The sequence below is a fragment of the Drosophila kikkawai genome, chromosome 2L (assembly GCF_030179895.1).
Source record: "Drosophila kikkawai strain 14028-0561.14 chromosome 2L, DkikHiC1v2, whole genome shotgun sequence".
In the NCBI taxonomy this organism is placed as follows: Eukaryota; Metazoa; Arthropoda; class Insecta; order Diptera; family Drosophilidae; genus Drosophila; species Drosophila kikkawai.
Window position 1 is genome coordinate 22,778,165 of NC_091728.1, and position 13,166 is coordinate 22,791,330.

The 13,166-nt window shown below is 41.9% G+C and overlaps 2 protein-coding genes across 24 annotated transcripts in view; one reads left to right on the top strand and one right to left on the bottom strand.

Annotated features, from left to right (window-relative positions):
• Positions 1-13,166, bottom strand: part of mim (missing-in-metastasis) — a 41,040-nt gene that overhangs the window by 26,606 nt on the left and 1,268 nt on the right. For all 23 annotated transcript variants that reach the window (XM_070283421.1, XM_070283410.1, XM_017175562.3 and 20 more), the window contains exon 2: positions 5,087-5,316. In XM_070283421.1, coding sequence (XP_070139522.1) covers positions 5,087-5,158 — 72 coding nt within the window. In that variant the 5' untranslated portion in view covers positions 5,159-5,316. The remainder of the gene's footprint in view (positions 1-5,086; positions 5,317-13,166) is intronic.
• Positions 51-1,797, top strand: ppk25 (pickpocket 25). Its single transcript, XM_017175565.2, has 6 exons — positions 51-385; positions 505-783; positions 854-953; positions 1,007-1,198; positions 1,262-1,486; positions 1,549-1,797. The coding sequence occupies exons 1-6, from the start codon at positions 51-53 to the stop codon at positions 1,795-1,797; spliced, it is 1,380 nt and encodes a 459-aa protein (XP_017031054.1).

Below are 13,166 nucleotides of genomic sequence, written 5' to 3' on the forward strand. Positions count from 1 at the left end.
TACAGCGCCTATTGGGGGTCGCATGCGAGGAGCTTCCCCTTTAGTTCATCATGCACTCCCGAAGCAGCAGGTCGAAGCAGGAGTCAGAGCCGGAAAACTCGCACGATTGGTGCGCCGAACTGGCCGAGGAGTCCTCCATTCACGGCAATCCCTATGTGACCCGCAGGGATCTGCACTGGACCGAGCGTCTCTTTTGGTTCTCCATGGTACTGATCTCGGCGTATTACGCTATCAACAGCTGCATTGCGCAGTGGGATCGGTTCCGCAAGCATCCCATTGTCTATGAGTACGAGTATCTGTTCGCCTTGCGCAACTTCACCTTCCTGGGGTTAACACTCTGCACCAACTATGAGACGGATGAGACGGTGAACAAGCTCATAAAGCAGTGAGTCGAGCTGCCAGATGATATTGCTTATATCGTTTAAATGTTATCAGCTATTAGCATTTTCCTTAAGGGAAATTGAATTGATTATTTTAGAAAATTTCCTAACTTTTAATATCCAGCACTTGGGGAGTGGATCCCACTGCAAACGAAACATCGGCTTACTACGGAAACTTCCTCCGCGTGCTCAATCGCTTAAAGTACAACAACCTGGAGACGCTGAGACCCTTTAAAAATGATTCCACGTTGGACAACTTGCCTTATGTGGAAATGCTGCTAAAGCTGCAGGAGAATGTGATGCCGCCTCCGCATCCTGTGGTCCTGGCGCCGATTATGACGGAAGTGGGTCTATGTCAGACCAGCAGCCAGTTAACACGTTTTGCCAATCCATACGGGAAGCTGTGAGTGATCAAAACTTTTTCAGGACAAACTAATCCCTACAGATTTTCATATTTAAATTGATTTCAACAGACAGAAGCTGAATGTTACCCCAGTGCGGATGTGTGGATTCTTTAACGACTGCCAGCTGATGCACAAGCCCTTTAATAGCATCCTGACCCATGTATTTCTGGTAAGAAACAAATCTCTAGGAGGACTAGTATCTATTCCGGACCAACTTTTTAGTACCTACACGATGTCAACGAGATGATGCTGCCCCACGACCGACGAACTGTCACCTTCGATGCCAAGGTCAAGAGCTCCTATGTCCTAAAGCTCCTGGTTAACTCGATATCAGCGGATGCCGAGGTTCGAAATTTGCCAGTGGCCTATCGAAAATGTCGGTACACGGACGAGAACAACCTCAAGTACTACCATGTGAGTTTGGGGTTCCCGGACAATGGGATTTTTGAAAAAAAAGAGTCACCACTCTCGTTATAGCCGTATCATCCCAGCTTCTGTCGCCTGGAATGTCGTATAAACTGGGCCTTAAGCCTGTGCAAATGCAAGCCCTATTTCTATGTGGCAGCTCCCAATGCACCCGTCTGTAACATAACCGGGATGCTGTGCTTGGCGCGCACCAAGTGGCTGGAAAAGCCCTGCCAGTGCTTTCCACTGTGCCGGGAGAACACCTACAGCATCATTGAGGAGTACGAGCAGAGCGGGGTGTGTGTGGACTCTTGATGCTCCGTGAAACCCCCAATTAACCCATGCCAGCCTTCTTTCAGGGCGATCAAAACTACGTGGGCGAGCAGTTCGAGCGGACCATAATCATCAAGATGGATCTGCCCAAGATGGGCATGAAGCGACGGGTCGTGTTCAGCACGGATCAGTTGATAATGTCGTTTGGCGGCGCCATTGGCCTCTTTCTGGGCGCTAGCTTCATGACCATCTATGGTTTGGTGTATCTATTTCTTCAATTTTTGGCTTTCAAATGCAAATGTTGCTTACGGAAAGATAATAAGGCCGTCAATTAGAACAGAACTCAGAGAACGAATGTTAAAATCAATTATATGCTTTAATGATAATTCATAATGACATTATAACTAAAGTCTTTCTAGTCTTTTCTATAAGTATTACCAATAATGTTACAAATATTCCAAGAAATGTTTGTTATTTCGCATATTTAACCACTTTGTTATATTTTTGGCTCACATTAATGCTCAACTCAAAATAGTCAAGGTTTTACCTGGTCGCTACTTTCAAGTAACTTTTATTTCTTTGTTAATATATTTTTCAGTTTTAATATTAAGTTAATAAACCCATTTTTTAATATACGTCTTGCCTAAAATTTTCACTTAAGCTTAAAACGAAATAACTCTAGAATATAAAGCACTCATTTTACAACACATATTAAAAAATACTTATAAAATGAAATTGTTTTCAACCTAACAACATCAAAGTGGTTTGATGACTTGGACGGGCAAATTAAAGCCGCGTCAAACGCTACAAGGAAGCCGCAAAAGTGATGGCGCAGCTTGGTTCGGTTCAGCTGGGTTCAGGGAGCAGAAAAATTTTCACTTTTGCTGAAAAGTCATAACCAGCTGCAGTGCGTTTTCCGGCCGCTTTCTGTTACCCGAGATTTGCCATTGTCAAATGTGACAATTTGTGGCGCTCGTATCTCCATCTCGCACACTTGCCACACTTGGCCAAAGCAAAGTGCAGTCAGCGGAGCGAAGCAGCAGTTGGGTAAAGCTAACAACCTTTAAGTTTGCTTAATTTTTCGTTTCGTTTTCGGCCCGCTTGAGTCTCAGTTGCGTGGATCAACTTTGGGCCGACCGAAAAAATAAAACCCCAATCGAGAATTACCCGCATTTAATTGCCAGCACAGAGACTCCGTTAGGTAAAACATACAAGTATTCAGAAATAAAATGAGAAATTAATCTAAACTCCTTGTTCTGCTTCCACTTTACGCTTACTGAAGTTGCGGCAGTCTCTAAGAAGTTTCTGCTTCTGGCCCGGCACGGGCATAAATTTGTTCTGGTCTGCTGCCAAAAAAGAAGAATGGTAGCCAGACGGAGAGCCAGCCAAGCAATTAAATTGAAACTAATTTTAGTGCTGGCTGTAGTGCCTCTAGGGTTAACCTTTAAGGCCCCGCTCTCTCCGGCGGCTCATTTGCATCTCCCGGGACTCGGTGACATTTGCATTGGCATTTGCCGACTCCGCAAAAGTTGGCCAGGCAGTTCTGCCCACAAAAAGCAACGGCAACTATCTTTCGCCATGAATGAGGCCAGAAGCAGAGCAAAGCGAGGCGGCGAGAATTACCTGGTAAGGTGATCCGAGCGCACACAGTCATTCATATTGCACATGCTCCGCTCGTACAGCAGTATGAGTGTGTACATATTTCTGCTCTAGTTCACACTCAGGTTGGAAAAAGAGCAACAGCTTCTGCACAATTGCGTGCCGAGCAATTTCCAAATTTCATAAATACAAAATGCACTCGCCCGCATCTGACAGTCGGCAGTCGGCTGGCTTCGAAGGTGAGTTCACACTCCCCGGGGGAGTCGAGGGTCGGTATTCTCTCCTAACATAAGCGATCAGCGGGCGGGAAGGCGGCGGTGCCTTTCATCTTCACCTCCTAGTTTATGACGGTATAATGCCCAGAGCCAAGACGCAGCAAATTCCAACACCTGCCCATGTACCAGTCCGTCCATGCGAGCAGCTGAGGGCATCACACAATCACAACCACGCGCGGCTACAATGTGCTGAAAATGTAATTTTCTTCCCGAATGCGCCTCAGCATAGCAAATGAAGCAAACCCAAGGGAAGGAAGCAAGGTCGCACTGCTGATACACTGACATTAAAGCAAAGAAATCTATATTGTGCAATGGTGTTTAAAAGTACAAATATTAAATAAAATAAATATAATACAATTTCATTTATTTTACAAATGATTATATTATAATTAATCCAACTTAACATAATAATAAGATGAGAAAGCACTACCATTTCTTTACTCCCGAATATTTTGAGCAATATGGGCGTTACGCATCTTATTGTTATATTGCCTTTTGCTTAGTCCTGCCCCATTATACATTACACCAATGTTATACAACAGAAATCAAATACGAAAACAAAACCCAATTGTCGTGCATCGAAGAAAACATGTTGCTACATAAAGCCAATATACCCTTCAAAAGAAGAATATCAAATGTTAAAGTTGATTTTACATCTGTCGATGATGGAAATAGAATGTAAGACAGAAGAAATCGGGGGACTAGGGAGAACGAGGGGGAGCAAAATGGAGTGGCTTTGAATTGAGAGGTAAGCTAATGTATTACTTGCTTTAAATTAGTGCTACTAAGTCACAAATCATGGGCAGCTGTCAGTAGTTCGTCCAAGGGCCCCCATATCCCAGGAGCCAGCACCTTTGAGGCTTAGCCGGGGATATAGATGGCTCCCACTCCCAGTAAGCGCCGCACCCGGCGTTAATTTACGCTTGTTAAATTAAATTGCCAGCCTCGGTGTTATATAAGAGCAATAAACCATTATGTATGGAAGTAAGCTGCTCCGAATGGCGTCATGAGAGCCATAAATTATTGATAGCACACATTGGACAGATAGTAATGAAATCAATTAATGGTTAAAAAAAGCCCACAAAATGTTCAAGGAGCAGTGTTTCGTGTTTCTCTCCAAGCTTTTGGTTCAAAGATACATACATATGTACATGCGAAAAAATGTGTAGAACTTTTTGTTCGACTCTAGTTTGATTTCGCAATTCTATTTTTTTGCCATTATAGCAATTAGAAGTTAAATAAAAACAAAACAATTTGAGCATTAAAACACAAACAAACCCAATTCCCCATTGGGCTTTTGCTGTATCCGAAACATTTCTCTTGCATTAATTTATTTGCTGTATATCAGAATTTAATTGCTATGTCTGGGCTTGTGTATGTGTTTGCCCCGACCTTGGTTCAGATTATTTGTTTATATTTATTTGCCTTTTGCTCGGAGGTTTTATTTACACAGAAGAGAATTTCAGACCAAATGCTGAGAGTTCTTGACACACTGGCAAACAACTCAGACAATGAGTCGCTTCTTATTGTTGGAGCAAGGTACAGTAAAAGCGTATCATTTCATTTTTATTTTATGTTACTTGAGTGGGCTCCAAGTGAATAAGGTGGCTACATGCACATGTAGACTTTTCCCCCAAAATGCTGTAAAGTTCCAGGAATCGAAAACGGAACTTTCAGTGGAAGAGTTCGTGTCTAAAATTACTTTGAATTTCCGGAGAAACTGCAGAACAATAATTGGAGGAAAACTCACCTTCATGTCATTGATAATCTGTTGGAACAGACTACCGAGCGCGGAGCTATCGCGTTCCAGACTTAGATCCATGTTTCCTTATTGTTTACTGGTTCAGTTATGATATCGATTGGGTTTCGTTAGTCGCAAAATTGCTCGGTGTGACTCTATCAACGTGATTTCTACTTTAGTTTCATTATGATGGGAAAAACCAAGTCAATTCAAATCGTTCTTGCGGTGCGTTGAGTGATCTGGAAAGAGGGAAACACAAGAATAAAATATTTGTTATAAATAACCATGTTCAAATAATCCACAAGCACTTCCGATGGGAGTTTGTAGCTCACATCCCCCCATAAATCTTCGAAATTTCTCCCTGATGGGGCGGGCCCAGGCGACTTCTCATAAATAATCAAACATGTAAACTAGCGCGTCTTTCCAAACAAGAAATTATGCTTAATTAGGCATATTAATAAACGAAAAAGAGAGGCATAAACTCGGGGCAGTTCCCCGTTGGCGTAGGCGCAACATCAAACTTTATTTGGGGATCGTTGACCCAAATTGAGAGTGCCTGAGTTGGGCTCCTGCTGATATGAGTCTTCTGATTTATTGCTCATGTAGCGGGGCTAATTGTTAATTATTAATTGATAATTGATATGTCTTGCGGTAGCGTACAGGATGTTGCAATCACAATTTACGGGTATTGCAATTGAAACTCCGGACCTGAGGCCCATGCAAACGACTTTCGTCGTCGTCGTCGCCGTCGTCGGGGAAGTGCAATAGTTTTGACCCATTTGTAGGTCCGCCACATACGTGACAACTACTTCTAGGCAAGTTTCCGTGGCTCGTTTCGAAAGTGCAGATAAACCGAGAAAAGTAACGCGACTCCGCTGCTGGAAGCAAGCCTTGGGAGCAATTAGGGCCCGAGAGGCGTCAAATTCACATTTGTACATATATGATGGCGACTCGAGCACAATAACCTTCGACCAGAAACTGGCCTAAGCCCGGCTCGAGTCTCAAGTCTGCACTTGAAGCCACCATCTCTCTCGGCCTCCATACATTTTCGGGCTGATTGTGGCATTGACGGCAACTCCGAGTGAAGTTCTCGGCTACAAGTGTACGTCTGTGTAGCACCGATCCGATGCATTCAGAAAGCGTTCACAATGGACACTCAAGCGTGGAGGAAGACGAAACCCACAAGTGATAAACAGCCGCAGCAACGAGAACTGATTGCCTAGACTTCGTATCTTTTGTCTATGACTGTCGGGGGGGGAGGCATCAGAGAACAAGTCGGGGAAAAATGAAATAAAAAGCGTTAAGGCGACTGAGACATTGCAAGCTATACTGTACTGTACATGGGGGCTTTGGCTAAAAATATTTTTTAAATAAAATAAATATTTTAAATAAATATGTTAAAAGTATTTTAAAAATTATTTTGCTTTTTACGAATATTTGAAATTGTCAATTTCTAGCATTACATTTAATCATTAAAATTAGCATATTAAGTCCTGAAACTTTTATAACAAACTCGTTAAATCAAGAATCTATCCAAGACCCTGTATAGAGGCTATAGGGTACCGAGAAGTGAGCACAACCGCGGCGAAAAGACCGACGCACACTCAGACTGGCATTCACACTCACAGCGTGGAAGTTCGAGTAGACTTGCAGCTGCCCCGCTCGCTCTTTGTTCACTCTACTCTTCGCAGCTGAATAGTGTAAATGACCTCTCGAGATAAAATTGTGGCCACAGAGCAAACGATGACAGGCCCGCTTTATGTAGTTGCTGATGTTGTGGCTGTTGTTGGCTGTGCTGCAGAGTTGCAATTTCCTTTGCAGTGCGGAAATAAGTTTTCGTCGTTTTTGGCAATTGACTGCGTTAAATCTGGTTTTAGATATATATACACAGAAACACACTCACACACAGCGCCGTCGAAACATTGACCCAGTTAACTGGCTGCATTTAAATCATAAGGCCTACAACTGGTTGGGCCGGTAATGTGTGTATGTGCGCTAAGCTTGCATATCATCTCCCAGCCGCGGCAGCGGAAATAAGAGTTTTTCTCAGCATAAAGATAAGTCCGCGACGCTGTCTTGGGAAATGCTAAGCTTGGGCCACTAAACCCGACTTGGGGTCAGGCCTGTGATGGGATCGTGATGCGATCGGGGGAGCAACTTCGGCAGTAGCCAAATGCCCAAATTACCAAATCGTGCATTAAAAACAAAAGCAGGAAAACAACAATTTCGCAAAGTTGCCCGAAAAGAAGAGCACAAACCTCTTACCACCACCGGTAAAAAAAGAAGAGGTGGGAAAGAAAAAGGGAACCATCAGACACAGTGGGAACCAGGGATCTGCGACTCCTAAGGCAACCCGCATCAAAATTCGTACAAATGTCAAGTTGGCGATGATGATGTGGCTGCTGTTGCTCCGGTTGTTGTTCCGTCTGATGTTTATGCTGAATGCGTTTTAATTTCCACTACGCATAATTTTCCGCCCTATTTACGGCGGTTCTCTCTGCGGCTTTAGCTCTGCGGTTTCTCTCCGATTTCAGTTGGTGCAAACGGAAGCTTTGACGCACGAGATTGGAGTTACCAAGCGCTTTATAAAAGGATTCGTAATAATAGGGGAAAACCTATTCTTATAAGGTTTACTGGTTAAAAAGATTGATTCAAAAAGGCAGAGTAATATTATGAGGAATATAAGAGTGGAAAAGTAATTATATTCAATTTTTATGTAGGTGAATAGGCAACTAGATCTAGATATTGCAATGAATGTATTGAAAGTTTCAATTTGAAACACGATATAAATATCTATACCTATACGAATTAGAAACTCAAACTCTTAATTTTTAATCAACAAAAGATTAATGAAAAAAGCTATGTACAATATCTTTCCTTGTAAACAATTTAAGGCAATTGTTTTATTTGGCTGACCCCAACTGTATCTGCGTAGACATCTCTTATGTTGTGTTGCATGCTGCCTGGACTTCTATTACAGGAAGTGACTTGACTGGCAGAAAGGAGGAGCGGGGCAAGTGCCGCAGACACTTTTGTCAAGGGCGACAGACAGAGTTGTTGCCGTTAATTGCTTACCAAAAGATGTGAGCACACGCACCGCCATCCGCATCCCATCCGCTACATCTCCCCTTATTCATTGTGTAATTATGCGTAAATGCAGATGAGAATGCTAGGGTGGACCAACAACGTGTCGGAGCAATATCTTTGAGGACTAAGTTGGAACTTGGGGGATTTTTATGACTAACTGCGACTTAAATACATTTCTCGCAAGCCCTCATTCTGATAAAAAAAAATACTTCCTGATAATATGTGAGCAATGTGGTTATTTTTCCATTTAAAACTAATGCTTGGTAGAAGAAAATCTGAATTGAAATAAAGCAGTGGTCGTCAGCCATTTGCAATTGCTTTTGTTTTTTTATAAGAAATTTAACAGTGTCCAGATTTGAAACACAAATAGCCTACATTTGGTGTATTATTTCTTTTAAAATATTTATGATTAAGCTATATTTTGGGGCTAAATTGCACTTGCACCATTTTGATGCATTATTAACATTCTTTGTGTGTGCTAGCAGAGGCTGGGCAAAGAAATTTGCCGAATTTACCTAGTCAGGGCTTTGGACACCACAGACACCACCCGTATGGTAAAAATTTAAATCACTCGAATTGGTTACCAAAGCACGAAAATAAACTTGAAAGTTCCATTTTCCAGCCCACCACTTTAATGCACTGCTGGAAACTTTCTTATCCACTCCGACGTCTATGTATTTAGTGTTCTGTTTTTCTTCGGCTTTGTTTTGTCCCATCAGTTCTAGGTGGGATTCGGTTAAACAAATAATTTTACAGCTGCATTGGGCGAGGGATTTGAACAATTGTAAAAATAGAGAGAGAGAGAGGGATAAGAGCTCCAATGTCAGGTTGGGTTTTTAGCAGATTTATGTGGCCGGCTGTAAGGTAAACGATACGTTATTGCTGGCGAATTGTGCATCGGCAGCAGACGCCATGACTTTACACTTTCACCGACAACTACGAGTATCCACCACTATGAACATCTGTGGTCAGCCAAGTGTCGAGATGCCTCGGCCCTTGGTCTGATCTTGGACTTGGGGTCTTGAGTCTGGGGTCCGGGTCTTGCCTCTCTGATCCGGAGTTGGGAAAGCGTCTATCATCAAATGTGTCGAGTGGTTACTCGATGAAAAGAAAAGCGAAAAGAACTCATAAAACGACGATAATCTAAAGATCAAGTTTTTATATGAGCGGAATCGACAACGTCACCAGCATACACACACATGCCCTAACATTTATGTTTATCAATGGTTTTCTATCTTTAGCGTCATCTGTGCCTTGCCTAGCATTTTCTATTTGATGTTTCTGGGATTTGTGGGGGCATCTGCTTTAGCTCTCTCCCCCTGCCGCCCGCCGACGCGTATGGCACGTCATTAACCCAAATTTTCTATGAATAAAATATAGCGAAAACAGAAAACACTCAGTGTTTACGCTGGCTGGGTAGTGTTGGGAAATCTCTCCTTATTCCAATTTTGTGGTTGCTTTGATTTTGCCTTAATTGAATAATTCGCGGCACAATCTACACATTGTAAAATAGGCCATATCACCGATAATTGGAGCTGATAGGCATCCCATGTTGGGACATACTGATTGATAAGTTGCGTTATCTAATCAACAGCAGCAGAAGTGCCAGCCAAGAGCTGTAAACACCCATTTGTTTTTGGCCGCATTTGCGGCAATCGATAATTATCGATCGGAAGCTTTTGGGCAACAGGAGTCACCGTAAAAAATAGGTATAAAGAGAGCACAGAGCGCATTTCGCAATAAGAACACCCACAAATCTGTAAACACAAACTCGAGTGTTCATTTCGGGTTGCCGCTGGAAATAAACTGACGGCATTTAGCGGCGATAAATCGATTTGTGCATAAAATTATACGTTTACACATGGGAAGGCAGCCAAAACGAAAATAAAATTGAGATACAATGTCCAAAACACGGCCAAAGGGGATGGAGTACATCTAGATGGAATTTCAGAGTACATTCTTCACAGTGCCGAAACATTTGCTGTTCTATATTCTTTAGATTTCTTATTTAAATATTAAAATGTTTCTTTAAATGGCTAAGATCCTCAGGAATCATTAACAATATCAGACTAAAACCTTTCAAAAGAGTCGTTTTCTTGACAGGGAGTCAAAATGTAAATGTATCATACTTAAATAAAGTTAAATACCCTTAATTATATGATTGGATTTTCCCCATTTATTCGATTAAACGAATTTGTAAATTTATTGCTAACTTGTGTTTTAAAAATTCAAATTATAAGTGTTTAAAAAATTTACATTAAAATTTTATTATACGCCTGCTCCCTGGCAATTAGATGCAATTACCATGGGATTGGAAATTACTCATTGGAGTATGAAAATATTTTACATGCCAATCCTAAAGTGTCTAAATTTGCATACACTGATTTTTTAGGAGGAAGAATCCCAGGTGCCTCTTAACATTTGTTATTATTAACATAAGAGCGCCCGCTTTTTTGTATTTTTCCTCTCATACGTTTTGAGGTTGCGGCCATGGCAAAATGGTTATTAATGATAAACAAAAGTGCCGTTAGCCGGCACATGTTACTCCCGTACTTTGTCATGTTTGTTATGTTCTTGTTTGCCGGTTCCATAAGCACGTTTGGTTCTGCCTCTTCTCGACGACTTCTCTACTTTGTGGCCATCAGGAAATGTGAATTTTCACTGCTCTTTTTGTTGTTTGTCCATTTTCTCTTGCCTTCTCCCGTGTCTCGTTAGCGTAAAGAGCTTCGCCCAGCTTTTGTTTTGCTGGTAAAAAAAAAGTAGTGGTCGGACCAGGCATTCCACTACCATCTTGGTTTTGCTAATTTGCCAACCCCGTCATAATTAATGCTCATATGCCAGAGTCCACGGAAAAGAAGCGAGAGTAAAAGGAAATCCATTAGAGTGGCCTGAACTCCTGACATTTTCTCGACTTTTTAATGAGCCCTCCCATTCTGTTCACGCAGCTGGATATTCGGCACGCAACCCGGCCCAAATGAAAAGCCCCAGAGGCGACACTTGGGTTGGGATTATACACGATTTTCATTAGGACAAGTCAAGAAAATCGAAAGTGGTTGCCAAAGATGCCAGAAAACCAGGCGTGGTGAGTGGAACTTGGGGCCTCTCAGTGGCTGCAAAACGGAATCACGCCTTTTTGTGGATTCATTCATACAACAAGCTAGCTACACCCATGCAGCTCACAAATCAAATGAAAACAAAAAACTTTTTGTGAGTGGGCGGCAGCAGTAGACTCTAAAAGCACCTACAAGTTTTAGTCATTCAAGCCGTTCGTCGCCGGAAAGTCTTTAAAATTGCCTGCAGTTTTCTGCTTGGATTTCATTTGAGAACAGTTGGTTTAAAGCCAAAGTACGCTGGATATTATATATAGACCAGAACTAAGAAACTTTCATCAATATTATTAGTTTCAAGATCATGAACTGTTTTATGAAAAGGTTAATTTTAGATTTAATTGCTAAGTTTTAACAGTTTGCATGTCATTTTTAAGTAAATCCTCAATCAAGTAAAAATCACAAGATTTTATGGACTGAGAATTTAAAAAACGAACTAATTGTAAGAGTTTTAATCTCTGAAACCTGAAAACCATATGGTACTTTTATAATTAAAATTACACGGTTGGGCGCAAAAACGATTAACGAGGGGGGCAGATTATAGAGGAGCCGAGCTAAAGAAAATGTGCAAACTAAATAGTTTACGTAAATGCTTCATTTTCGCTATTTTCGTGTCGTTGTTTCCCGGTTTTCTTTTCTTTTTTTCGTTTTCGCCATGGCAATTGTGCTTTGGCCACGTTCCGTGTTTGGCAGAGATCAGTGCCTGGCCTATGCCCACTAGGTTGTTCTATGCCGCAAAGGATGTGGGGAGGTGGTGCGGTCTTTCTCCATAAAGATAAAATTATTTTTATTCGCCAGTATTTGAGTTTTTTCTTTTGTGCAGTTTTGTTTGCATTTTATTAAGACGAAAGCTGCAGGGTTTTGTTTATACAGCGTAAAGTGGTAGGTACACTGAAAATATTTATATATATTTTCTTTTATTCAATTACAAATTTATGTACCTTTCAAAGTTTACTGAAGTCTTTAAATATTGTTTTTAATTCAAAAGAAAATAAACTGATTGTGTGGTCTGTAATGTAATGGTCTAAAGACCAAGTTATCCCATTTTTCTCTGTGCAGGAGCAAGTTTCTTTCCAATGCCCGACAGCTGTTTGCCGTTATTTTTATCTTTCTTTCGTTGCCCCCTCCATTCCCCTATGCTTCTTATTGTTGTTCTCGCAGAGTTCGCGTTCTTTTGCTTTTTGGCAATTGCACAGGTGCGGCGGCAGTTGGATGGTTTGGGGATCGGGTTTCTCCACGAGCCTCGGATGGCCTTCACTCCGCCGGCCACTGGTCAAGGCATCACAGGCGGACTTTCGAATCCGAGCAGGCTTATGTACATAAATATGTAAATATGTATGTATGTATGCAATTGTCTAGGCAAATTTCCGAGTGCACCGCTAGACATTCCAGGCATATCGCATTATGGCGGGAACCCGACACCACTAGAGCCGCCGTTGGAAAGTTCTGATACGTCCATATATCATTTGTTTAGACAAATGTGCGAAATAATAATCTCGAAACGTAAACAAAATCCAGGCCTAATTACGCTTATCTCCTCCACATGTGACGGCGAGCACAAAAGTCGTTTGAAAGGTATGCGCAGGCAGAGACAACACAGAAGGAAATAGCGATAAGGGAGGCAGCTGGGAAATTTAAAATCTAAACAGTTATTCCTATGACGAGCGGTACAATGGGCGACAACGTGTCGCCCCGGTTCCTGTAGCGATTACAAAAATTCAACGGGAGACACGAAGCCACCCCACACAAAATAATGACCCCCGGTGCGCCGAATTAAAAAATTACCTCTTTTCAGATAAAAACAATTCAGGTAACAATACAGAAAAGCAGAGATGTCCTTGCACTTGCGCAATTACCGCGCAACTCCAAATGGGGAGTGGACACTGGGAAAAAAT

Coding starts and splice junctions, on each gene's coding strand:
- ppk25 (XM_017175565.2), top strand. CDS start 51: ATGCACTCCCGAAGCAGCAGGTCGAAGCAGGAGTCAGAGCCGGAAAAC. Junction 386..504: donor GTGAACAAGCTCATAAAGCA/GTGAGTCGAGCT, acceptor TTTAATATCCAG/CACTTGGGGAGTGGATCCCA. Junction 954..1,006: donor TCCTGACCCATGTATTTCTG/GTAAGAAACAAA, acceptor CCAACTTTTTAG/TACCTACACGATGTCAACGA.